Source organism: Schistocerca piceifrons, chromosome 1 (assembly GCF_021461385.2).
Source record: "Schistocerca piceifrons isolate TAMUIC-IGC-003096 chromosome 1, iqSchPice1.1, whole genome shotgun sequence".
In the NCBI taxonomy this organism is placed as follows: Eukaryota; Metazoa; Arthropoda; class Insecta; order Orthoptera; family Acrididae; genus Schistocerca; species Schistocerca piceifrons.
The window spans coordinates 323490342-323517159 of NC_060138.1; the positions used below are offsets into that span (position 1 = coordinate 323490342).

Here is a 26818-nt window from a genome sequence, read left to right on the forward strand (position 1 = left end):
TAAGGCTGACATTGTTTCCTGTGATGCAAGCTACAGTTGGTGACATTGTAACACGACAGAGGCAATTATCCACGCGTGGCGTTACTCATTATATGTAAGCGATTTATCGGACAGGATCTGCAGCACTATAAGATTGTTCGCTGGCGATGGTGCTGTCTGCCGGAAAGTATCAATGTTGGATGATCGTGAGGTAACGAAGGAAGATTTGGACACTACTTTCACTACGTTAGTGAATGGCAACTCTCTTTAGATGTGAATAAATCCAAAATAACATCTGTAATAAATTATTCGATTGCAATTTTTTTTTTCAATATCGTCACATCGTATAGCTATTCAGGAGTAATATTAAGACACTATACGAAATCGGACGATCACGAAAGCGAGTTGAAGACGAGGTATGTTGAAATGCTACCTGGAAAGTGCGGCGCATTTGTAAAAGAAATGGCTTGCAAGACGCTAGTGTGATAATTCTAACGTGCTACACTTCTCTATATAAGATGTGTTGTAATATGTGCTTCTAAATAAATTAAAGAAAAGCGTCGATAAATTCATCGATTCTATATCAGATATTATTTAGTGCATAAAGTGCAAATAGGTGAAAGTCGTAATATTGACACTGTTCAAAATGGTTCAAATGGCTCTGAGCACTATGGGACTTAACTTCTAAGGCCATCAGTCCCCTAGAACTTAGAACTACTTAAACCTAACTAATCTAAGGACATCACATACATCCATGCCCGAGGCAGGATTCGAACCTGCGACCGTAGTGGTCGCGAGGTTCCAGACTGTAGCGCCTAGAACCGCTTGGCCACCCCGGCCGGTTATTGACACTGTTCTTTAACTTTTAATAACAAGTTGATTATTACACCAGTGGATGTCTGCTTCCGTGCATACTCTTTCAGCGTTTGGATTCCTCGTAGACAGACATTGACCGGTTTCAGAGACGTGCTGCTAAGTTCCTAACAGGGCGGTGTAGTACGTATAGGAATGGTCCAGGAACTTAAATGGGATTCCTTATAAGAAAGACGACATAGTGCTTGCGAAGTCCCGTTGGGTATATTTAAAAAAGCTGTAATTGAGGAAGACTGTGCGACAGTTCTTTTGCCACCGTCGTATAATTTGCTTAGGAATTCTGAGAACAAGGTAGAGATGAGGGCGAGCACAGAGCCGTATAGATAGACATCTTTCCTTCGCTCAACAAGCTAATAGAACGAGGCAGAAAATTGAAATATAGAAACACAGTGCCCTCCGCCTCGCACTGTGCGGAGTTTTTATGCATGGGTGCGTTATGTAAGGCCGGAGCATTTCATGCCACAGCACGCCGAGCGCAGAACTTGAATCATCTGCGCTTCGCCGCGATCCTTATTCGCCGACAATAGCGTTAGTTAACGAGTCACGAAAATACGGCAGAAAGACGCGCCAGCAGCGGCAGCGGCTCAATCAAAGGAGGTGAGTTGCGAGAAGGCGCGGCCCCGCCCCCTCTCCCCCACCCCCACCCCCTGTCCACCACCCCTCCACACGTCGTTACCGGACCACTAATTTGATGTCTGGGCGAAGTGTATAATAGCCGACCTGTCGTCACATGTTTTCACAGCGGCACTTCACTGGAGTAATTGTTAACCACTGTGTCCTCGAGGCCCTCCTGAAACACGTTCTGTTTATGAGGCGGCACGCCAGCTGCCCGTATTCGTGCTCTTCACGTATCCTGAAAGAAAAAAAAGGCCCTTCACGTATCAATATTGTTTGTTGCCATTCAATAAGGCACTGTTGCAGAAATAACGTCGAGCAACGAGTTGCTAAATGTGTCTGCTCTAGTATAGTCTGTCGAGCGAGGTGGCCAACGGGGGTGGCGGTTTCAGTCCCTGACATTTGGAACAGATATTAGGGTTTTCCTGAATCGATTAGAAACGGCGCAGTCGATTTCTTCCCCCAGCACGAGATTGTGTTCCGTCTCTAAGAACCTCGTAATCGACGGAAAGTTGACTACTAATCCTTTCTTCCTCCGAGCGAAATGCGTGGAACTGGATCTTGGCATGATTAATTCCTGTAAGAAGGTCGCAGCTGGTTTCTGCCCTTACACTTGACTAGCCCTGTTTTCTGCTCAGTCTCTCAATGACATCACGTTAGATCAGGTTCGTAAGTGTTCTCCGTATAGCTTCTGTGGGGACCGCAGAGACAAGGTCAGGCTAAAAGCAGCTCGCAGCTTCACACAGATGTCCACTGATATTCGCAGTTTTAAATACTTCGCGGAAAAAATCATTCACCGAAGCAGATATCCGCTGGTGTAATAATTATTTTGTACTTATAAATTAAAGAACAGTGTCAAAAAAATGGCTCTGAGCACTATGGAACTTAACTTCTGAGGTCATGAGTCCCCTAGAACTTAGAACTACTTAAACCTTACTAAACAACGGACATCACACACATCCATGCCCGGGTCAGGATTCGAACCTACGAACGTAGCGCCTAGAACCGCTCGGCCACTCCGGCCGGCGAACAGTGTCAATATTAGTACTTTCGCTTGTTTGCACTTTATGAATTAAATAATATTTGATATAGACTCGCCGGCCGGAGTGGCCGAGTGGTTCTAGGCGCTCCAGTCTGGAACCGCGCGACCTCTACGGTCGCAGGTTCGAATCCTGTCTCCGGCATGGATGTGTGTGATGTCCTTAGGTTATTTAGGTTTAAGTAGTTCTAAGTTCTAGGGGACTGATGACATCAGAAGTTAAGTCCCATAGTGCTCAGAGCCATTTTTTTTTAATATAGAGTCGATGAATTTATCAACGCTTTTCTTTAATATATTTAGAAGCACATATTACAATGTATCTTACAATGAGAAGTGTAGCACGTTAGAATTATTTTCATTTCTGGAAATTAATGTGCATTTTATAAATGGATTATTTGATTAATATGTACCAGTTTGCATGATGTGATGACAACATGTAACACGACGTCATCTGACTTCCCAATGTCAAGGAAAAAGTTCCAAGAAAACAACAATAATTCAGTTATAGAAATTACGAAACGTATGAAGAATGTGATACTATATGTTATATTGAAATGTGGTCCTGATTGGTCTCTACTACTTTAGTGTATGAAATTTACATTTGAAGTCCGACTTCAGCAGGCGAAAATTTAGCCAGAACGCAGTCAACCGTCAGAGCTGATGGGGGGGGGGGGGGGGGGGGCTGAAATTTGAAGCGGGAGACGAAGAGATGACTACAGTTAATAGGGGAGTACATTGCAATAGTTATGAGGTGTGAACATTTACACAAACTTAGTAGCTGTACATGGAAACGATTCCGCTTCGAATCTTGAATGCACTACGGGCCAAAGATGGAAAGTTTTAGTATTAGTTACACTAACGGAAAGAAAATCCGAACACCAAGGAATAATTAATGTAGGATAATTAAATTCAGGGCATACATTTGTCTAGGTATCATATTTAAGTGATTATCATTACAAGATCGCAATTTCATGTAAGGGTGGAGAAACCGATTGCAAATCTTTACGCTGCTACGTTAATAATCGATCTAACCGCCAAATATTGAATGCCATCATGCGAAATTGCATGCACTGTGTTGTACAGGCGCCGGATGTCAGTGTGTGGGATGGAGTTCCATGCCTATTGTACTTGACTGATCCATACAGGGACGGTTAATGCTCTTTGTGGATGACGCTGGAGTTGTTGTTTGATAATGTTCCATATGTGCCCGATTTGAGACGAATCAGATGATGTAGCAGCTCAAGGCATGTCGACAGTCTGTGGAGCATATTGGGGTACACCAGCGGTCTGTGGACAAGGCCCCCTGGAGTATTGTTCATGAATGGCAGCACAACAGGTCGGTCATCAGACATACGTACAAATTTGCAGCCAGGATGCGTGGGATAAGCACGAGAGTGCTGCTGTTGTCATACGAAGTCGCACGCCAGACCACAACTCCAGGTGTCGGTAAAGCAGACATATTGGTGACAGGCCCTCGACTGGCCTCCTTCTAGCCAACACACAGCCATCAATGGCACCGAGGCAGCACCAGCTTTCAACAGAAAATACAAAAGACCTCCATCCTACCTTCCAGTGAGCTCCCGTTCGACAACACTGATGGCGGTGGTTTGGGATCAGTGGAATGCACTCTCCAGGACGTCTGTTTTGGAGCTGTCCTTCAAGCAACCGATTTGTAACAGCCCGTCGTGTCACTGTGGTGCTAATTGCTGCTGAAATTGCTGCATCAGATGCATTACGACGCGACAGAGCCATACGGCGATCGCGGTTGTCTTACCTCTCGGTAATGGTAAGTGTCCGTACGGAGCCCAGTCTTCTTGCGACCGTACATACCGCTGATCACTGGTGCCAGCAATCATGTAGAGTGGCAACCTTCCTGCCAAGACTTTATACAGTTTCGCAGGAGGAACATTCAGCTTCTGGTAGGCCTTTTACGCGACCTCTTTCAAACTCAGTAAGGTGTTGATAATGGCGTCTTTGTTGCCTTAAACGCCTTCATGATTGACATCATCTCTCATCACGTCCAATGTCAAAGGTACTTAACGCTTACGACCGTTACAACGTGTAAATAAATCGCAGCTGATTTGCATCCTCACAGTGGTACTACAGGGCCGAATTTTCAATAGAAATCACCTTTCAGATGTAAAAACACGCCTATTGACTTTCGTATATGTCGCACAACTCCGTCGTGGTGTTGAGATCTTTTTCTGTCAGTGTATTTTTGTTAACGTGTTGCCTACGCGCAAGTGTGAACCAGAGGGCAGTAATTTTGTGCGAAGGGAGTTGGTTGCGGGCTGCTGCTGCGTTACGCGTGTCGGGCGCCGCAGAGGCGTCGGCTAAGGGCGTCTCCGCGAGCACCTGTGGCGGGTATCGACCCCGCCTAATGAGACGGTGGCGCGACCGCACTGCGGGGGTGGCGGGGGCGGCGGGGCGGCGGCTGCATGTCGTGCCCTCCGCGGCGTCGCGCCCTCCCCTACAGCAACCACCACTACCATCGTGTGTCTCATCACATGTCTGTCATCGGGTGCGCCATCGTGTGAGATCTCGGGCCTAGAATTTGTTCGTGCGGTTCACAAATTATCCTAGTGCTCATATGTACTCAAACATGGCCACAGTGTATTCTGGGACGCTGTTCGATTACGCAAAAAATTGTAGAAAACTTAACAGTAAATATCCCAGTGTAGCAAAGCAACTTAAGTCACGAAACAAAAAGGCTTCCGGTCCAGATTGCATACTAATTTAGGTACGTTTCATACAGTGCATGGTGATGGAATACTTTCGCATTTAACAATCATGTACAACCGCTTACTCGACAAAAGATTCGTAGGTAAGAAATAGAAAGTTGCACAGGTCACATCAGTATCCAAAAGGGGAAACAGAAGTAATTATCTTAATTACAAATTCACATTACTGACATCATTTTGTACTAACATTTTGGAACATATACTGTGCTTGAACTTTATGACATTTCATCCAGTTGTGGGCTATAGTTAAAATTTCAAGTGTCTAGCTCTTCAAGATGTTAGTTTCTGCATCTACATATATATATACTCCATACTTCTGCATATATACTCCACACGGTCCGTGCCGGAGGTTAGCGTGTACCATTACTAGTCGTTTCCTTTCCTGTCCCACTAGCAAAAAACGACCATCTATATGTTCTGTGCGACTTCGTACACAACAGTAACGCGAGGTGGGCCAGAGAGTGGTGCAGCAGCTGTTGTTGAAGGGAAGCTGCACAAGAGTAGGAATGATTAGCGAACAAGTTAACATAGTAAACCGAAAATTTACTTAACTGGTAGTTCTGAGAGCATATGAAGACTTATTAGAAATGATGCAGCAAGAAATACATTCCGACGTCAATGTCCACAACGAAGAGACACTCTGTACTAAGCATGAAAGATGTAGTTGGAGCAGCAACTGGCGGCATCTGCGTGGCGAAGTGGCTCTCAGCGCAAGTGGGCTGAGCGTCTGCCACCGGCCGCCCAATATTTCGGCGGCAGAGCGCGCTTGTAGAACAGAGCTGCCGGACTTGTGGCTCAGCGGACGCGCACCATTGGGTCCGCCAGATCCCGTGCGAGTGCTGTCGGTGTCAGACGGAAAGTTGCAATTCCGTTACCAATCTTGATACGACTTAGGGTGGTATCAATATGTGGTACTGCACCATATGCCTCTGTATGAAACTTAATTTCTCGTATCTTACCTTCGTGGTCCTTACGCGAAATGTGTGCTTGCAGTAGCAGAATCGTTCTGCAGTCAGCTTCAAATACCAGTTCTCTACATTTTGTTAATAGTGTTCCAACAGGAATTACCATTTGAATTTTTGACGCATGTCCGTAACACTTGCATGTTGTTCGAACTTACCAGTAACAAATTTAGCAGCCCGCCTCTGAATTTGTTCGATGTTTGCCTTGAATCCGACTTTGTACGGAATTCCAAACGCTTGAGGAGTACTCATGAACAGGTCTCACTGGCGCCCTTGTGCAGTCTTCTTTACAGGTCACCACATATTCCCAAAATACTCCCAATGAACCGAAATTCATCGTTCGCCTTACCCAACACAATGCCTCCGTGATCGTTCCATTCATATTGCTTTACAACATTACTCCCAGATATTTAAAACACCCCAGCATCATCAGCAGCCAGCCGAAGTGGCCGTGCGGTTAAAGGCGCTGCAGTCTAGAACCGCACGACCGCTACGGTCGCAGGTTCGAATCCTGCCTCGGGCATGGATGTTTGTGATGTCCTTAGGTTAGTTAGGTTTAACTAGTTCTAAGTTCTAGGGGACTAATGACCTCAGCAGTTGAGTCCCATAGTGCTCAGAGCCATTTGAACCATCATCAGCAAACAAATGCAGATTGCTATCCACCTCGTCCGCCAGGTTATTTATGTGTACAGAAAATAATGGCCTATCACACTTCCCTGGTTCTCTCCTGACGATACCATTTTCTCTGATGAACTCTGGCCGACGAGGACACTTAAGATATGTTTGAGCCAGTCACATATATCGGAACATATTACATATCTCGTATCTTCATTAACAGACTGGAGAGGCGCATCGTTTCAAATGCTCTCGGAAATCTAGAAATATGAGATCTGCCTCATGCCCTTCATCCATGTTTGGCGGGATATCATCTGAGAAACGGACAAGGTGAGTTTCGCGCGAGCTATGCTTTCTAAAGCCTCGGTAATTCGTGAACACAAACTTCTCGGTATCAAGAAAATTTATTATAGAATGAGATTTTCACTCTGCAGCGGAGTGTGCGCTGATATGAAATTTCCTGGCAGATTAAAACTGTGTGCCTGGCCGAGACTCGATCTCGGGACCTTTGCCTTTCGCGGGCAGTGCTCTACCATCTTCTGCAGAAGAGCTTCTATAAAGTTTGGATGGTAGGAGACGAGGCATTGGCAGAAATGAAGCTGTGGGGACGGGGCGTCAGTCGTGTTTGGGTAGCTCAGATGGTAGAGCACTTGCCCGCGAAAGGCAAAGGTCCTGAGTTCGAGTCTCTGTCCGGCAGACAGTTTTAATCTGCCAGGTAGTTTCAAAATTTATTATATTCGAACTGAGAATATGGTCAAGGATTCTACAGCAAACCGATTTTAGGGCTATTGGCCTGTTATTTTGCGGGTCCGTAGTTTTGCCGTTTTAATATGCAAGAGTCACTTACGCATTTTTCCAATCGTCTGAGACTTTCCGCTGGGCGAAAGGCTTGCGATAAATGCAAGCTAGGTAAGGGTCCAATGCTGTAAAACACCGTTTGTAAACTAGTTTAAAACAATTATAAAAATTATACCAGACAGACAGAGAGGGACAAGAACGTGACTTAATACATACGTGGTAAAAACAAAAAGGAAAGCAGTGTATCATTTGCTGTTGCTTACATAGTTATTAAGAACGAAATCCGGCATACAAGAGGTCAGTTGCGTAATGTGGAATAGGTGCGTTAACTGTTATCTATTCGCCGGCAGTACAGTGGCAGCGTTCGGCTGTTGAACAGGACAGCAGGTATCCTATCAGCGAGAGCCGGACGCTGCGTCATTGACAGGATGCGCTGCAGGTGATGAGCTGAGCTGCCATCACGTGCAAGTGTTCGGCAGCTGGCCGGAAACCAGAGTCTGTAGCCGGCATCAGGACCACATTAATTGTCCCCTCACAGCCATGCTGAGTTAACGCCAATCAAACCTCTCATCATGCTATGGTATAAGTGCCGGAAATACACGGACGAAAAAAAAAAAAAAAAATCGCAACACCAAGAACAAGTTTTATGACATAAACGAAGGCTGGAAGGCGTGTTTCTACACCTGAAAGATGTAGAAAAATTCGCGCCAGTCGCATAAGATTGTCGCTAGTAGTGCCTCTATGAGCATGCAAGTCAGGTTCTCCTTAAATTCACCTTGTAACTGCCGTGACCGTTATTACCTTTGAGATAGGACGTGGTGAGCTGGTGTTACTTAATAATGCATTTAAAGCGACAAAGACGCCATTTTCAGCACCTCACTTACTTTGAAAGAGGTCGTGTAATAAGGCTGTGAGAAGATGTACCTTACACGGTGTTGGAGAAAGACTTGGCAGAAATGTAGCCACTGTACGTGACTGCTGGCAGCGGTGATCCCGAGAATGTGCGGTCGCAATAAGACCGGGCTCCGGACGGGCACGTGGTGCTGCCGAGAGGGAAGACTGTCGTGGTCGGCGTATGGCTGTGGCGCAACGTACTGCATCTGCAGCAGTAATCTGTGCAGCAAATGGCACCACAGTGACACAATGAATTGCTACTAACCGGGAACTTCAAGGAGAGCTGCGCATTCTACTTAACCTCAAAGCACCACGATTTGCGACTTCAGTGGTGTCAAACGACAGCTCGTTGCACAGCAGGGTGGAGATCTGTCGTGTTTTCTGATGAAAGCTGGTTCTGCCTCGGTGCCAGTAATGGCCGTTTGTTGATTAGAAGCAGGCCAGCCTAGGGCCTGCACCCAACCTCTCTTTGTGCTAGACACATTGTACCTACAGTTGGAGTTATGATCTGAGGTGCGATTTCGTACGGTAGCAGGAATACTGTCGTGGTTGTCCCCCAACCTGGCTGCAAATTTGTGCATCAATCTGGTGATTCGACCTTTTGTGCTGCCATTCATGGACAGCTTTCCAGGTGTTTTCCAGCAAGATAACGCTCGCCAACATACCGCTGTTGTAACCCAACGTGCCTTACCGAGTGTCGATATGTTGCTTTGACCTGCTCGATTACCTGAGCACACGTGGGACATCATCGAACGACAACGCCAGTGACATCTACAAATAGCAACAACTATCCCTGTATTAATCGACCGAGTGCAACAGGCATGGAACTCCATTCCACAAACGGACATCTGGCACCTACACAAAACGACGCAGGCACGTTTGCATGCTTACGTTGAATATGCTGGCAGTTACACCGGTTTTTAATGTACTAGCATTTGACATTTGCAATAGCTTATCTCGGGCTTACATTAATCTGCGATCTTGCAATGTTAATAATTTAAATATGTTACCCTGACAAAAGTGTTCCCAAAATTTCATTACTCTACATTAAGTACGTTTTGGTGTTGCCCGTCCGCGGCTCGTGGTCGTGCGGTAGCGTTCTCGCTTCCCACGCCCGGGTTCCCGGGTTCGATTCCCGGCGGAGTCAGGGATTTTCTCTGCCTCGTGATGACTGGGTGTTGTGTGCTGTCCTTAGGTTAGTTAGGTTTAAGTAGTTCTAAGTTCTAGGGGACTGATGACCATAGATGTTAAGTCCCATAGTGCTCAGAGCCATTTGAACCATTTTGGTATTGCGATTTCTTTCCGTCATTGTATGATGAGAACTTCGACTCAAGAAACGCATTGTTCTGTAAGATGGAGGATATCTTACAGTGTAACTGAAACATACAACGCTGCTGTTCTCCCGATTATTATCAGCTTGCACAAAATAAAACAGCTTTCAGACTGATCGAACACTTAAATTTGAATGTCCATATTGATATTTTTGCATAACATAAAATTTTATGGATAGTTTGATACAACTCTTCACGCTACTTTATCCTGTGCAAGCCTTTTTATCTGCGCAGAGCTACTACAACCTACATCCATCTGAAACTGCTTACTGTACGCTAGCCTTGGTCTCCCTCGACAGTCTTTACCCCTCTACGTTTCCTTCCCTTACTAAAGGGACGCTTTCTTGATGCTTTAGGATGTGTCCAATGAACAGATCACTGGTTCTATTCAAGTTGTGTCATAAATTCCTTTCTTCTCGAATTTGACTCAGCACTTCCCCACTAGTTATCCGTTTCACCCATCCAGTCGTCAGCGTTCATCTCTCACACAACATTTCAGTAGGTTCTGTGCTGTTCTTGCCTGAAGTGTTTATCGTCCACGTTTCACTTCTGTACAAGGCTACGGTCCACTCAAATAACTTCAGAGAAAACTCACTAGCGCTTAAATTTATTTTCGATCGTAACAAATTTCTCATTTTCAGAAACGCTTTTTTTTTTTAATCGCAAGTCTACATTTTATATCCTGTCTTCTTCGGCTATTATTTTGCTGCCCAGATAGCAAAACGTAACGTTTCTTTATCTGGTTACAGGAGCATCGCCTGATTTATTTCGAGTACATTCTATTATCCTTCTTCTACTGTAGTTTATAGATCGCAGCTCGTGGTCTCGCGGTAGCGTTCTTGCTTCCCGAGCACGGGGTCCCGGGTTTCCATTCCCGGCGGGGTCAGGGATTTTCACCTGCCCCGAGATGACTGGCTGTTGTTGTGTCGTCTTCATCATCATCATTCATCCCCATTACGGTCGGAGGAAGGCAAGCCATCTCTATTAGGGCCTTGCCTAGTACGGCGGTGCGGGTCTCCCGCATCGTTCCCCTACGCTCTGTCGAGAAGCATGGGACTTCATTTCCATTTCCACTGTTGCTCATGTTTATCTTATAACCTGTTTTCAAGACACTATCTATTCCATTCATCTACTCTTGATAGTCATTTGTCACATCTGAAGCAGTTAAAATGTCGTCGAAAAAAAATTGTAAATTCTATTTCTTGTCCCTCAACTTTAATTCCTTCTCCGACTTTTTCTTTGGGTTCTTTTACTACTTGTCCAAAATATAGATTGAATAACATCGGGGATAGGCTACAACTCTGTCTCATTCCTTTCTCAACCACTGCTTCCCGTTCATGCCCCTCGACTTGTAACACGCCCCAGGAGTAATAAGGGGGGTGGAGGTACCTTTAAACTGACTTCTCGTTTCGTGACTGTTTCTTTTCTTGACCGTGCGCCCTGTCCACACCACGTTGCACTCTTTTGTGGTAAATAGTATTACTGATTCACATTTATTCATTCTTGGAGACCGAACACGGCGCGGATGATCGATGCTATGCGACACGCAACGAGAGGGTACATAAATTCGTTATTAACGCCACTGCTCATTTTCAATTACTTCTTGACACACTTTCCTCTGAACCATTTCCATATGTCATCACTTTACTATAATAGCACTTGTAGCAACACTTAACCTGAATACTAACAATACTCCTACATTCAGAGCTACACACTACACAACATAACAGTTTCGTGTCCCGTGCTCGACTCACTACAGACGCGGCTGCCCGCAAAGATACTCCACAACTAAGCCAGCGATATGACAATACTCTTACAGACTCTTGTAACAGCCGTCTGGTTACTGTATAAGTTGTGTACATAACCTTTCGCTCCCTGTATTTTATCCGTGTTACTTTCAGAATTTTAAAGACTGGCCCACTCAACATTGTCAAAACATTTCTGTAAACATACACATGATATAAACGTAGAGTCACCTGTCGTTTGCCTGACTTTAAAGGCAAGTCATAGTCTCAGTATTTTCTGACTTGTTTCTGCATTTCTATGGAACCTAAACTGATCTTCCTCAAGTTCGGCTTCTACCAGTTATTCCGTTCGTCTGCAAATAACTGAGTCAGTATTTTGCAAGCAAGAAGTAATAAACTGACAGGTTACATCGGACAACACTTACTTTCCTTGCAATTGGAATTATTACATTACATTCTTCTGGAAGCCTCATGGTGAAGGGAGAGGGTGAAGTCTTCTGTTGTACGGTAGCGAGAGTGGAAGGGGGGGGGGGGAGTGCAGGGTGGCAAACTACCGAGCTTAACGTCCCCATCAGACGGGCCAATCAGCATCCGCAGTCACACGCCTCTGCTCAATGAGACACTGAACCAGCCTCGTAGTCGAGGTGCGATGTGACGCTGTTGATGGTGTTCCGTCCGTCGGGTGGACACGTTAAGCTCGGTAGTCTCCTTGTATTATTCGATAAGAGCACACGATGTACGCCTGTCTCTCCCTTCTCTTATCATCATCATCAAGAACAACAAAGCCGGCCCCAGTGGCCGAGCGGTTCTAGGCGCTTCAGTCTGGAACCACGCAACCGCTACGGTGGCAGGTTCGAATCCTGCCTCGGGCATGAATGTGTGTGATGTTCTTAGGTTAGTTAGGTTTAGGTAGTTCTATGTTCTAGGGGACTGATGACCTCAGATGTTAAGTCCCATAGTGCTCAGAGCCATTTGAAGAACAACAGTGACAGCGACAACAACAACAATAACTACTACTACTACTACTACTACTACTCCAGTGGCAAACACTGCAAGGGAGACGCTGTGCATCACGGAAACGTGTACTACTAAAATTTCGAGAAGGTAATTTCTGGGGAGACTCGGACAACTAATTATTCCCCCTTCCCCACCCTCCTACACTACTCGCGAAATGACCGCAACGTGAAAATTCGAGAAATTAGAGATAGTACGGAGGCCTATCTAGAATCATTTTTTTGACGCGCTATCCTTGAATTGAACAGGGAAGAGGTGAGCAGATAGAGGTGCCTGTTACCGCCACACACTGTCAGATCGCTTGCGGAATATTGATGTAGATGTAGAACATGACCAACCCGCCAGGTTAGCCGAGAGCGCTAACGCGCTGCTTCCTGGACTCGGGTAGGCGCTCCGGCCCCGGATGGAATCCGCCCGGCGGATTAACGACGACGGCCGGTGTGCCGGCCAGCCTGGATGTGGTTTTTAGGCGGTTTTCCACATCTTACTAGGTGAATACCGGGCTGGTCCCCACGTCTCGCCTCAGTTACACGACTCACAGACATCTGAAACACATTCACACTATTTCACGATTTAAACTAGACGCAGACAATTGGGGTACACTATTCCATCTTGGGGGGTACGGGGTGGCGGCAAGAAGGGCATCAGGCCACCCCTTGCAATTAAGAGGCCAAATCCGGTTAACCATGGCCGACCCTGCGTAACCGCGGGACAATGTACAAGCGATAGATAGAATGTAGAACATGACCACAAATAAGATACTACCTGTATGCTGTACACGCATTCATCACAGCCACGTTTACGAGTCCGTGTAACACACTACACCTGCCACGCAAGCAGTGTTGAAGCGAACGTGACACGACAATATTTCTCCCACCTCCAGGATTCGAACTGGAAACCTGTCGGCTGAGCGCCACAGCTCGAGCGAGCGTTAGCGACTACGAACACGGGCCAGAGTAAAAATAAAAGTAATACAACGAAATGCGTGCGCTTACAGCTTTCATCGTGAGCAGTCCAACTCGGAATACCTGGGCGGCGTTCATCTGCTGAGAGCTCCAAGGCGGGCTTTGAGGCGGCCGTGATTACATCACGCGGTGGCAGTGGCGGCGGAAACCTCCCAGAGTGCACCGCGCTACATAGCGTGCCTTTGTAGCGCCGAAGCGCGGTCCATCGTCTTCTGCCCACGGCGATGTAGGGAAAGGGGAGGGCTTTGTAAGAGAGCGATGCGTCTCGGAGCAAAGCGACTGCAATTTCTTTGCTGCTAAAAAAAACACCGCGTGAGAAGACCTCGCCACAGATGAGTCGCTACGGCAAAGATAGGCGACGTGCAGAGAATGTTCGGTTTGTTCATTCCTGTGATGAGTTTTACAGGTAGCCGCTTTTCACAAATGCAGTACACTTCGCGAGATGGGTTTCTCTACGTCTTGCCCACCGGCGGACGTCTTGGTAATGTTTCGATACACACAAGACTCAACGTGGAAGATATGAACACCAAGTTATGTACCATTATAAAGTGTTTCGAGCTCTCTGCATTTCAATCTTCCAAGTTTCATTCCCGGATCTATTAAATGGAAAGAAAAGTTTTTTACGAGTTATCGCCTATTCCAAAAGAGTATGAACAACAACATTCGTGCTTTCTCAGACCTGTAGCATTCCATTAGTAATCAAGTTCTTACGCATGCTTCTGTTCTAAGGAATATTAAAAATCTGAATAAGTAATAAACGGATTACTCGCGGTTTCTCAAATCGTTGTATCAAATAGTAATCGTAACGAATCATCTCACCTGTATTCTTCTAAAGCAGCTTTCTGTTTATTCGTTTTATACATTCACACGTCTTCTTCATGTTGCAATACAGGGAGCAGAACAACGAGCTGACAATAATGGTAACACTCATTTCACAAGATTCCTGCAAACGTGACCCTCGTCTTGTTTGAGGTCACACGCAGTATCGGTAATTGATATGGCAGGCACCATATGCGTTTTGGCACATTTAGATATTTTGAATTATAACTTGCAGTATGCTGTTTAAAGGCGACGGCGCATTGAAAATGTATTACAAGCACGTTATCCTTATCATGAAATGTGAGTTACTAACGCGTTAACAATATAAGCCTCGAAGAGTTGCCACAGGTATGATAACGGTAACATGAAACAAAAGTTACATGACTAAGCTGTGAAAAAAAAGGAGGATATATCGTTGTCTACGGAGCCGACGGATTGGGGCCCGCATCTCGTGGTCGTGCGGTAGCGTTCTCGCTTCCCACGCCCGGGTTCCCGGGTTCGATTCCCAGCGGGGTCAGGGATTTTCTCTGCCTCGTGATGGCTGGGTGTTGTGTGCTGTCCTTAGGTTAGTTAGGTTTGGCTGGCTCTGAGCACTATGGGACTCAACTGCTGAGGTCATTAGTCCCCTAGAACTTAGAACTAGTTAAACCTAACTAACCTAAGGACGTCACACACATCCATGCCCAAGGCAGGATTCGAATCTGCGGCCGTAGCGGTCTCGCGGTTCCAGACTGCAGCGCCAGAACCGCGCAGCCACTTCGCGGGCAAGTTAGGTTTAAGTAGTTCTAAGTTCTAGACTGATGACCATAGATGTTAAGTCCCATAGTGCTCAGAGCCATTTGGAGCCGACGGATGTAGGTTCGCACTCCGCTAAGTGCTAATTTCCTTATTTATTTATTTTTTTTCATCTTCGCGTTGTTAACACATTTTGGGAATTGCTTGTGAATGTAATATGTTCTGCATTTTTCGGTGCTATTTAACATTTCCGTCTTATTAGACAACGAAGGATGAACTATTTGGCTATTTATTTCCGAATAAGTGACAATTTCCTAATGTGTGGTTAGGCAGGAACCTAAGAGGACGGCTTCAACTGCTGCAAGTGTAACGATGAGCAGTAACATTCATATTCTTTCTTGTCACAGTTATTTCACGGATAATTCTCACGTCACAAGACTTCTCACAAAACAAACGCTAACGAAAGTCGATAGCAGTTCCTTCGGTTATCTATATTGCGTGTGACGTCACGTTTGTAGGGAATATTGTGAGATGAGCGTTACCGTGATATAATTACGCCACAGCGTGGTAGACCGCGTCGAATCGAATCACTGTTGGAAATGCGCCGTTGTGGAGCTACGGCCATAAAACGATAAGCAACCAGCGATGAGCACGCGGAAGTGCGTGCATCACATCACAATAACATCGAAAATTATTGCACAAGCAGCTCTATCCATTACCATGGAAGTAGAATTGTTGTGAACTTACTTTCACCAAGAAAGAATGAACGTAAAACACAAAATAGTATTTCCTACCAAGGAATAAAACTGTACAATAAATTGGAGAGACTGAAGAAATTGCTAAAAGAAAATGATTTAAAAAGGCTGTTAAAAAGTACTTGTTACACAATACATTTTATACGTCGAAGGCTTATTTAGATACCGCTGAGTAAGAGTTTAGTAAAAAATGTAACACAAATAAATAATAGTAACAGTAACAAAACATCTATCAATCCACATGACACTTCCACAGTACATTTCTTTTCTTAAAAATCGTGCTCTCAACGCTATTCAGTGTGTAATATTACACACCTTATCGTCTTTCCGAGCTCAACATCTCACAAGGCAGTCACATGAGTTACAGTGTGTGTAGAATTGTGAAGCGATGTGTGCAGTGACTTGGAGTGAGATATGGGTGAATAGTTTAGCGCTAGCCTTTTATTCTATTATATAACTTAGTTATAAAATAACGTTGCACACTAAGAATAAACAGAGTGAGGCAGGACTGTTTCAAATATATCGGCCATCAATTCGGGACGGTGGACGCTCTAGTCTTCATTCAGACATTACAACTTACGTTTTCCGTGGTTTCCTTAAATCACTTCTGGCAAACACCGGGATGGTTCCTACTATAAGGCCACGGCCGACTATGTGCCTCTTCCTTCTCAAACTAGACCTGTAAGTATGCAAATTTCCGTATACGTGACTTGCTTTGTTTTTGGTTGTAATAGCAACACATGTCCAATATCTTTCTAAAAGAGATCTAGGGATGCATAAAACTGCAACAACAACAACAACAACAACAACAACTATTACTACTACTACTGAAATTACTTTGCTTCAGTTAACGCCTGTTATGGCAAAGAGCGCCGTTACCCTTTAAAGTAGTTGGAGATAATGACTTTAATTGAACATATATAGCTAGTCAAACTTTAAATTCCCATCCCGAAATTCTGTTATATTTACTGCGTAAAACTCGACTTTCTTTCAAGTAGACTAAATACATCGCAATTATCTTAATTTGTTAAGATAATAAACTGTACTGCAGAAACACCACTGCAGTGAGGTAGTCGATATTGGTACTGTAAGGTACAATGTAATTAATAGTGATATCTAAGGACCATATCTTTTACTTTTTACCACACACAGATTGCATGAATTACCGTTTATATGAAAAGGTGCAGTATGAGAACATTAAGTGTGAAATAATACGGTGACAAGAATGAAGAGAGAAATTAAATTTTAAACAGTCCTTTTGTTCTCAAATTACATTTTTTTACAGCAATTGCACGAAAGTTCTCAAATTACATTTTTTACAGCAATTGCACGAAAGTCCTGCCCACAGCTTCGCTTCGAAGTTGACAAGAACCACAGCAACAAACACAGCATAAGACAGAAGTATCGTTAGCTGGACAGCACCGCACTGCTAGACACGGACACTGTAAGTCCATCTTTGTACAAGATGATTGAGGGATTTGGGCTGTTCATTATAAAATATAAAATTAAAAACACCTTCAGCCGTCTATGTTTTGAATGTAATTTGCTTATGCGACCTGTTTTGGTATTTCACTACGCCATCTTCAAGCCCCTGCGTAAGGATAACAACAATAATGATAGAGTGAATTACATATTAAAGGGACGGTGTAAAATTTAAGATATCAGTTATATGCAGTGCTAATATGTAGTAAACATTTAAGGAAAAGAACTGTAGAAGATGTGATATCACAACTAATGTGTACGGCTTGTACAGTCTGCTTTGTGTCAGATCTTTACCACATATTACCGCCCCATATAAGTGATATCTTAAATTTTATACCGCCATTTTGTTATGTAGTTCACACCGTCATTATTGTTGTTGTTCTTACGCAGGTGCCTGAAGGTGGCGTAGTGAAACAACGAAACTGGTCGCTTAAATAAATTATATTGAAAGTATAGACGGCTAAAGGTGTTTTAATTTTACATTTTACGCCCATCAAGTACGCGTAGTGGACAAACTTCCGGACCCTGCTCGCCGATTGTCGTTTGGCGGCCGTAGCTCCAGATGCGTAGTCCGCAACTTGTGGTCTAGTGGCTAGCGTTGCTACCTCTGGCTCACGGGGTCCCGGGTTCGATTCCTGGCCGCGTTGAGGATTTTTCTCTGCCCGGGGACTCAGTGTTCGTGTTGTTCTTATCATTTTATCATCATCATCCTTATCATTCGTGTGAAAAAATGGGGACTTTGTACGGGCGCTGATGACCGTGTAGTTGAGCGCCCCACAACCCGATCATCATCCAGATCCGTATATTTTCGATCTGCGGTTATCTGGAAAATGTTGCTAGGTTCGAGGTCCTTTACTCCGCTTTGACCTTATCAGCTTGTTTCACTTCATTCTGTGCAATGTTTACTTTCCAGTCGCGTTTCGCGTTTTATATTAAATCGATTTTCAGATCTACAGTGGAGACCTTTCGTCGTTACTTGTTTATCATGCCAAGATCTTCGTTCTGTCTAATCTGATCATAATTTAGGGGACACAGATGGTCTTCACTTACGAAAATCAGGCGCAAATCTCGTCGAAACTTGTTCAGACTTGGTTTACCGTGAGCCAAATGGTTCAAATGGCTCTGAGCACTATGGGACTTAACATCTATGGTCATCAGTCCTCTAGAACTTAGAACTACTTAAACCTAACTAACCTAAGAACATCACACAACACCCAGTCATCACGAGGCAGAGAAAATCCCTGACCCCGCCGGGAATCGAACCCGGGAACCCGGGCGTGGGAAGCGAGAACGCTACCGCACGACCACGAGCTGCGGACTGAGCCAAATGATGAGAAACACTGATGATCTGGCAATAACTTCTACACCTACATCTACATATATACTCCGCTAGCCAGCAAGGTGTGTGGCGGAGGGCACAATTCGCGCCGAAGTCATATCCCCCCCCCCCTCCCACCCGCGCGATTTGAAAGTTGGTAGTAATAATATATGCTCAACATCTTCGGCGAAGATCGATCGGATTTCGGAATTTAGTGAGCAAGCCCCTTCCGTTTAGCGCGTCGTCTACCTGCATGTGTGTCCCTCTTCAAACTTTAAATGAGATTTGTAACGCTGTCGCGATGGCTCAATGGACCAGTCACAAATCTTGCCGCTCTTTTTAGGACCTTCTCAATCTCTTGAATCAGACCCAACTGGTAAGGGTCCCATACAGACGAACAATACTCTAAGACTGGACGAACTAACGTATTGTAAGCTATTTCGTTCGTTGACGGACAGCATCACTTCAGGATTCTACCAATAAACCGCATCTAGAGTTCTCCTTGCGCGTTACTTGTATAACTTGAAGTTTATATTACAAAAAATGAGCCAATTTTTTTTTTTAATTTGGTGTCCCTTGTCTGCACACTGCCTCTTTCTCTCGTGACGTCATTGTTCCTATATGTGGGTTGTGAACTCGTGTGTTGGTGTGTTGCAGGTCTGGAGGCGGAGCTGTTCTACGTGCGGGACGGCATGGTCAACACGTACGCGCTCAACTTCGTGGTGCCCGTGCACCCAGGCATCGAGAGCCTCCACTTCACCTGGCAGTCGCTCGCTGGACGACCGGTGAGTTGCGCAGTGCCAGAACTGATACACGTCTGAAGGTTTCCGCTCCCGTTCTCAACCTCGTCAACACCCTTCTACTTATACTACTGGATCGTCTTCTACACTGAAGAGCCAAGAACACTGGTACAACTGCCTAATATCGTGTAGGGCCCCCGCGAGCACGCTGATGTGCCGCAACAGGACGTGGAATGGACTCGAGTCATGTCTGAAGCAGTGCTGGAGGGAACTGACACCATGAATCCTGCAGGGCTGTCCATAAATTCGTAGGAATACGAGGGGGTGAAGATCTGTTCTGAACAGCACGTTGCAAGGCATCCAGCATATGTTGAATAATGTTCATGTCTGGTGAGTTTGGTGGCCAGCGGAAGTGTTTAAGCTGAGAAGAGTGTTCCTGGAGCCACTCTGTAGCCATTCTAGACGTGTGAGGTGTCGCGTGGTTCTGCTGGAACTGCCTAAGTCCGTCGGAATGCACAATGGACAGGAATGGATGCAGGTGATCAGACAGGATAGTTACTTACATGTCAACTGTCAGAGTCTTATCTAGACGTGTCAGGGGTCCCATATCACTTCAATTACATACGCCCCTCACCATTACATAGCCTCCACCAGCTTGAAGAGTCCTCTTGCAGGATCTTTTTCCGGCCTCAGCGATGTCGGAGATTTGATATTTTATCTGATTTCTGACATTCACGGTACACTCGTGAAATAGTCGTACGGGAAAATCCCCTCTTGATCGCTACCTCGTAGATGCTGTGTCCCATTGGTCGTGCGCCGACTATAACTCCACGTTCAAACTCACTTAAATCTTGATAACCTGCCATTGTAGCAGCAGTAACCGACCTAATATCTTCGCCATACACTTGTCTTATATAGGCGTTGCCGACCGCAGCGGCGTATTCTGCCTGTTTAAATATCTATGAATGTGAATACGCATGCCTATACCAGTTTTTTTGGCGCTGCAGTGTACAATGCTTAAAATGCTAAAATTACCGCCCTGAGAAAAGCCAGACTGTTCAGGTTAACAAGGACACCAGGCTATACAGTATCCGAAAAACGTTGACAGTTCGAAATCAACAGGCGCGTGTGTTGGAGAGGCTGAAATGTGGAAATGCGCTTCCAGTACAGTGCCGTTTCATCAGTATTGTAAATCTGGTTGGAGTGAAAAGTACTATGTTCGATGAAACTGAAGAGTTTACCGCTTAACGTATCAGGTGCATATTTTTACCATGAAGTTTCTCCCATTGTAGAGCAGTTTCTTTAATCCCGCAGAGACGTTTTAATCGTGATGAATGGTTAAAGTTTCCTTCAATCTTCAGACTTCATGGAACTCGCCTACTTTCCCTCTTACTGTATCACGGCATCTGATACGGGAACTCGTTCTTCTGGTGGAACCGCAAGGTTCGCGCTTCGTTTGTAAGGGGCAGACAAATGGTTCAAATGGCTCTAAGCACTATGGGACTTAACATTTGAGGTCATCACTCTCCTAGGCTTTGAACTACTTAAACCTAACTAAGGACATTACACACATCCATGCCCGCGGCAGGATTCGAACCTGCGACCGTAGCAGCAGCACGGTTCTGGACTGAAGCGCCTAGAACCGCTCGGCCACTGCGGCCGGCTGAGGGGCTGACAAATTAAAACGTGACACAAGAGGAAAAGTAAGTAAACTGTTTATTATTTCCATTGTAACAGCTATAAATGTTTATACATTTATCCTACTGTGAGTCAAGATGGTCACTGCCTTCATGGAAAAATGTCTGCGTTTACCTACCGAGCCATGGTTGTACCCAGGGATGTGTCTCTTCGACCGAAGGAAATCGACGGCCACGAATGCCTTTCTTCGGAGCTCCAGAGGTATGGAAATCTCATGCGAAGAGGTCGGTACTGTATTGAGGATGTATAAGGGCTCGCATGTTGCCAAGACTGTTACGAGTGCGCTGAAGAACTTCCGTAAAAGATATGCCCCCGCTACCACTTAATTTGGAAGAGTTTAAGTGCAGTTCTATGTAGCGGTCCAGTGCAGCAGTCAAATACTCGATACGGTGACGTGTGCAGAGCTACTAAGACTCCTATAACTTGAGCTGAACGGTCTGCCATGTTTTCCCTAGAGTATACTATATTCATACTTGCTTATGTATGAGTCCCGATGCGAGTGGATGTTTCTGATTAAATGTATTGAAGAATTTATCGTAAAAAGGGTGGCTGCTCAGCTGTAAACTGCACTAACCATTGCAAAAATGGTTTTCACGTGTTTAGATTTCCATGTGATCCTGAACGAAGAAAGCGATACAGCTGGTTACCAGGACCTGGCACTTAATTGTGTATTGCAAGTATACGTTAATAAAAGTAATTATAAATATGAAACCGATTGTATGAAGCAATTCGTCTCATTTTTTTTTATTCTTGAGGCATTTTCGCAATTGGCAAAGTGAAAACGAATATTTAGGCCTGTTGTGATTATTTATACATACACAAACTGAATAATACATAACTCCTTTTCTTATTTGGTTGGTTGGTTGGTTGGTTTGGGGAAGGAGACCAGACAGCGAGGTCATCGGTCTCATCGGATTAGGGAAGGACGGGGAAGGAAGTCGGCCGTGCCCTTTGAAAGGAACCATCCCGGCATTTGCCTGGAGCGATTTAGGGAAATCACGGAAAATCTAAATCAGGATGGCCGGACGCGGGATTGAACCGTCGTCCTCCCGAATGCGAGTCCAGTGTCTAACCACTGCGCCACCTCGCTCGGTATTTTCTTATTAATAATTAAGATATTTTTACAGCGGATTGATCATTGTGAGGCAACCTGCACAAGTCACATAACTTCCAAACTATAAAGTTGTGACCACAACAAGTAACAACGTTGCCGTCTTATTTTTCTGTTAATGATAAAAACAATAAAAGCGTGAATTTCATGCACACAAACTTTACGGTTGGTGCTTAGTGAGAACGGGTGTTTACTCAGACACCCCTGCTGGGCAAAAACTACATCTACATCCATACTCCGCAAGCCACCTGATGGTGTGTGGCTGAGGGTACTTGGAGTACCTCTATCGGTTCTCCCTTCTATTTCAGTCTCGTATTGTTCGTGGAAAGAAACATTGTCGGTATGCCTCTGTGTGGGCTCATGGTCTCTACGCGAGATATACGTAGGAGGGAGCAATATTCTGCTTGACTCCTCGGTGAAGGTATGTTCTCGAAACTTCAACAAAAGCCTGTACCGAGCTACTGAGCGTCTCTCTTGCAGATTTTTCCACTGGAGTTTATCTATCATTTCCGTAACGCTTTCGCGATTACTAAATGATCCTGTAACGAAGCGCGCTGCTCTCCGTTGGGTCTTCTCTATCTCTTCTATCAACCCTATCTGTTACGGATCCCACACCCGTGAGCAGTATTCAAGCAGTGGCCGAACAAGTGTACAGTAACCTACTTCCTTTGTTTTCGGATTGCATTTCCTTAAGATTCTTCCTATAAATCTCAGTCTGGCGTCTGCTTTACCGACGATTAATTTTATTTGGTCATTCCATTTTAAATCACTCCTAATGTCTGCTCTCAAATAATTTGTGGAATTAACTGCTTCCAGTTGCTGACCTGCTACTTTGTAGCTAAATGATAAGGGATCTATCTTTCTATGTATTCGCAGCACATTACACTTGTCTACACTGAGATTCAATTGCCATTCCCTGCACCATGCGTCAATTCGCTTCAGATCCTCCTGCATTTCAGTACAATTTTCCATTGTTACAACCTCTCGATATACTACAGCATCATCTGCAAAAGGCCTCAGGGAACTTCCGATGTTATCCACAAGGTCATTAACTAATTCGACGTAATGAACAAAAAATAACATAAAATGGTAGTTTTGCTTCATAGGCCTGTATGAACATACTTCTATGGTTGAGTTCATGCATGGTACAATTCCCCTCTGTAAAACTGCCGTATTTCTTAAAGCACCTACTTACGATTAAAACATAAACACCACTTTTACAAGTGCCAACATACGTGCAAAAGCTAATAAGCAGACATAGGTTGTTACTGTCTAGCATCCATATTTGAAGACATTGGGACGGAGTTCGTAATTCATTACATTTAATATTTACAGACTACCGCGGAAGTTTCGAGCCTACATTTCTATGGCAGTGTAATACTACATTTCAGTTTTCCGTTATATGAAAAGGGCACTCCAAGTAACTCTATACACATTAATTGTTGTTCGGTACACTTCGTACACGCAGTATTCAATTTCATAATAAGTACTGTAAAAAGTTGCATGAATAGTTAACCACCCAAAAGGTGGGTGGTTAAATCGTCAGAGTTGGGGGAAACTTGGCGGACGATTCAGCCTGTTATTATAGGAGCTCTAAGAGATACCGTAGTGCACATCAACAAACCTATCAGCGCCCTTTCAGTTCAAAAAATGGCTCTGAGCGCTATAATACTTAACATATGAAGTCATCAGTCCCCTAGACTTAGAACTACTTAAACCTGACTAACCTAAGGACATCACACACATCCATACCCGAGACAGGATTCGAACCTGCGACCGTAGCAGCAGCGCGGTTCCAGACTGAAGCGCCTAGAACCGCTCGGCCACAACTACCGGCGCCCTGTCAGTTGACGGCGGTTGGCTAATGGAAACGGGTTGAGGCTACCGCTGCCTGTGTGTTCGGTAAGGCACTTGTCACTCACGCCCTGGGATCGTTCTGACGGACAGATTAATTAGCACCACGTCTGCTGGGTCGAGGTAGCGAGGGCGATGAGGGGAGGGGAGGGGAGGTAGCAATCAGTGTGTAACGTCTGGGGCTGTCACCAGCAACAATAGCGCAGCTCTCCCCTCCGGTCTCCAGCTGCCTGCTACACTGCCTGTCCTTCAACTCCAGTCCGCGTCGCAGTCTGTGCTTTCAACATTCAGAACCGAGCGAGGTTCCGCGCGGTGGTAAGACACTGGACTCGTATTAGGGAACGCGTCGGCACAAATCTCTGTCCTCCCATCCAGATGTAGGTTTCCCGTGACTTAAAAGATTTTCCACGATATGTGAATTAATTTCACTCAATAGGACATCCATAGGTACAAAAGTGCATTAATGCATCCACATTAATGCGTCCAGCCATTATAATTTGTATCTTGATCTACCTTATACAGCAACTGAAATAAATTGTATAATGTAGAATAGTTCCCGATTTATGTATTAGGCAAAACGGTAGCAGAGCGAAGCACAAGGCCACACTGTGATGGTATATATCTTGTATCACAAAAATCAGTGATATATAGTTATACTGACATTTGATTTACGGACAGACCGCGGTCCGCGACATAATTCTTTTTTTCCAAACCCGCCTCTGGGATGGGAGGTATGCCGGCCCCGGATCGAATCCGCCCGGTGGATTAACGACGAGGGTCGACGTGCCGGCGTCGGGCAGCCTGGATGTGGTTTTTAGGGGGTTACCCACATCCTACTAGGTGAATACCGGGCTGGTTCCCATGTTCTGTCTACTACGCAAACGTGTAGTACAGTTTCTCACCCTTGCACACAGAATTAACGCCATACGCAGACAGACTGGGTAACTGTTCCTGCCCTGGGTGTGGTGAAAGGGAGTCTGATGACCATAGCTGTTTGGTCTGCTGAAGCACTTTCTCACCATTAGCAACATCATCTTCTAGTCCTGGAGGCCTCATCAGACGCTTTAACGTCCCAGATGGCAGTTACAGTCTCAAACAAACTCACTAAAATCGAAGTGTTTATATGCAACGGTTGGTTCGTGACGTCATTACACCGCTATCTAAGATCGCAAGATCACGCAGACGTATGTTTTGGAGCATGTAGTGCGGAAGAGTTTGCACTGTTTGTTTTATTTAGCACTGATGATGCCTCCAGTGTGGGAATACGAAACATTCGGCAGAGAATTATGCCTTGGACCATGAAACAAACATAGGAATAATGCAAATACAGCACGTGAAAGTCTGCATTCAGTGATACACAATGTTAACATAGTTAATGTCTTTCTTTTTACCTAAGGATTGTCTGATGTTTGACCGGACTGTTAGTTATAAAAAATTAACTAGCAGCTATCGTGTTAAATCTTTTTTTCTGTAATATTTAAAAACTGTGTATTATCTTCTGCTTAAGGCAACGTTTTCCATGGTTTCCTTAAACCACATAAGACAAATGCCTCGATGATTCCTTTGAAAGCGCACGGCCTGTTTTCGTTCCCATAGTTCCGCAGTCCAAGCTTGTACTCCGTCTCAAGCGACTTCCTTCAACATTCAGTGAATAGACGTAGAGAGAGAAAGAGAGAGAGAGAGAGAGAAGAGTAAGAGTGAGTGAGTCTACTAATAATGTGTTACGACATATACCACGAGAAGTAAAGTTATTCAGAAGGCATTGTCAAGGAAGTACGCTTTGTATGGTCATTTCGTTCTGCTAGACACAATCTCTGAGTGAACATTCTGGAACGTGCTGGATAAGTACCCTCTTTTCGTTGCCTAACCTGCTGCTTTTGTCCTTTATATATTTCCACTTCACTTCTTCTTCTTCTTCAACACTATCGTTTTATTAGCCATTTCCTCAATTTTCTTCATGTCTGGTCTCCTTCTCGACTTCATTTATTCCGTTTTCTTCGCTTACTTCTCGTATCCCCCCCCATGAACCATGGACCTTGCCGTTGGTGGGGAGGCTTGCGTGCCTCAGTGATACAGATGGCCGTACCGTAGGTGCAACCACAACGGAGGGGTATCTGTTGAGAGGCCAGACAAACATGTGGTTCCTGAAGAGGGGCAGCAGCCTTTTCAGTAGTTGCAGGGGCAACAGTCTGGATGATTGACTGATCTGGCCTTGTAACAATAACCAAAACGGCCTTGCTGTTCTGGTACTGCGAACGGCTGAAAGCAAGGGGAAACTACAGCCGTAATTTTTCCCGAGGGCATGCAGCTTTACTGTATGGTTAAATGGCGATGGCGTCCTCTTGGGTAAAATATTCCGGAGGTAAAATAGTCCCCCATTCGGATATCCGGGCGGGGACTACTCAAGAGGACGTCGTTATCAGGAGAAAGAAAACTGGCGTTCTACGGATCGGAGCGTGGAATGTCAGATCCCTTAATCGGGCAGGTAGCTTAGAAAATTTAAAAAGGGAAATGGATAGGTTAAAGTTAGATATAGTGGGAATTAGTGAAGTTCGGTGGCAGGAGGAACAAGACTTTTGGTCAGGTGATAACAGGGTTATAAATACAAAATCAAATAGGGGTAATGCAGGAGTAGGTTTAATAATGAATAAAAAAATAGGAGTGCAGGTTAGCTACTACAAACAGCATAGTGAACGCATTATTGTGGCCAAGATAGACACAAAGCCCATGCCTAC

General features: G+C 44.9%; 1 protein-coding gene across 1 annotated transcript in view; it reads left to right on the forward strand.

The window, feature by feature from the left end:
* The window catches only part of LOC124786947 (tyrosine-protein kinase Dnt-like), a 567480-nt gene that overhangs the window by 318469 nt on the left and 222193 nt on the right, over positions 1 to 26818 (forward strand). The window contains exon 2 of the mRNA XM_047254302.1: positions 19338 to 19465. Coding sequence (XP_047110258.1) covers positions 19338 to 19465 — 128 coding nt within the window. The remainder of the gene's footprint in view (positions 1 to 19337; positions 19466 to 26818) is intronic.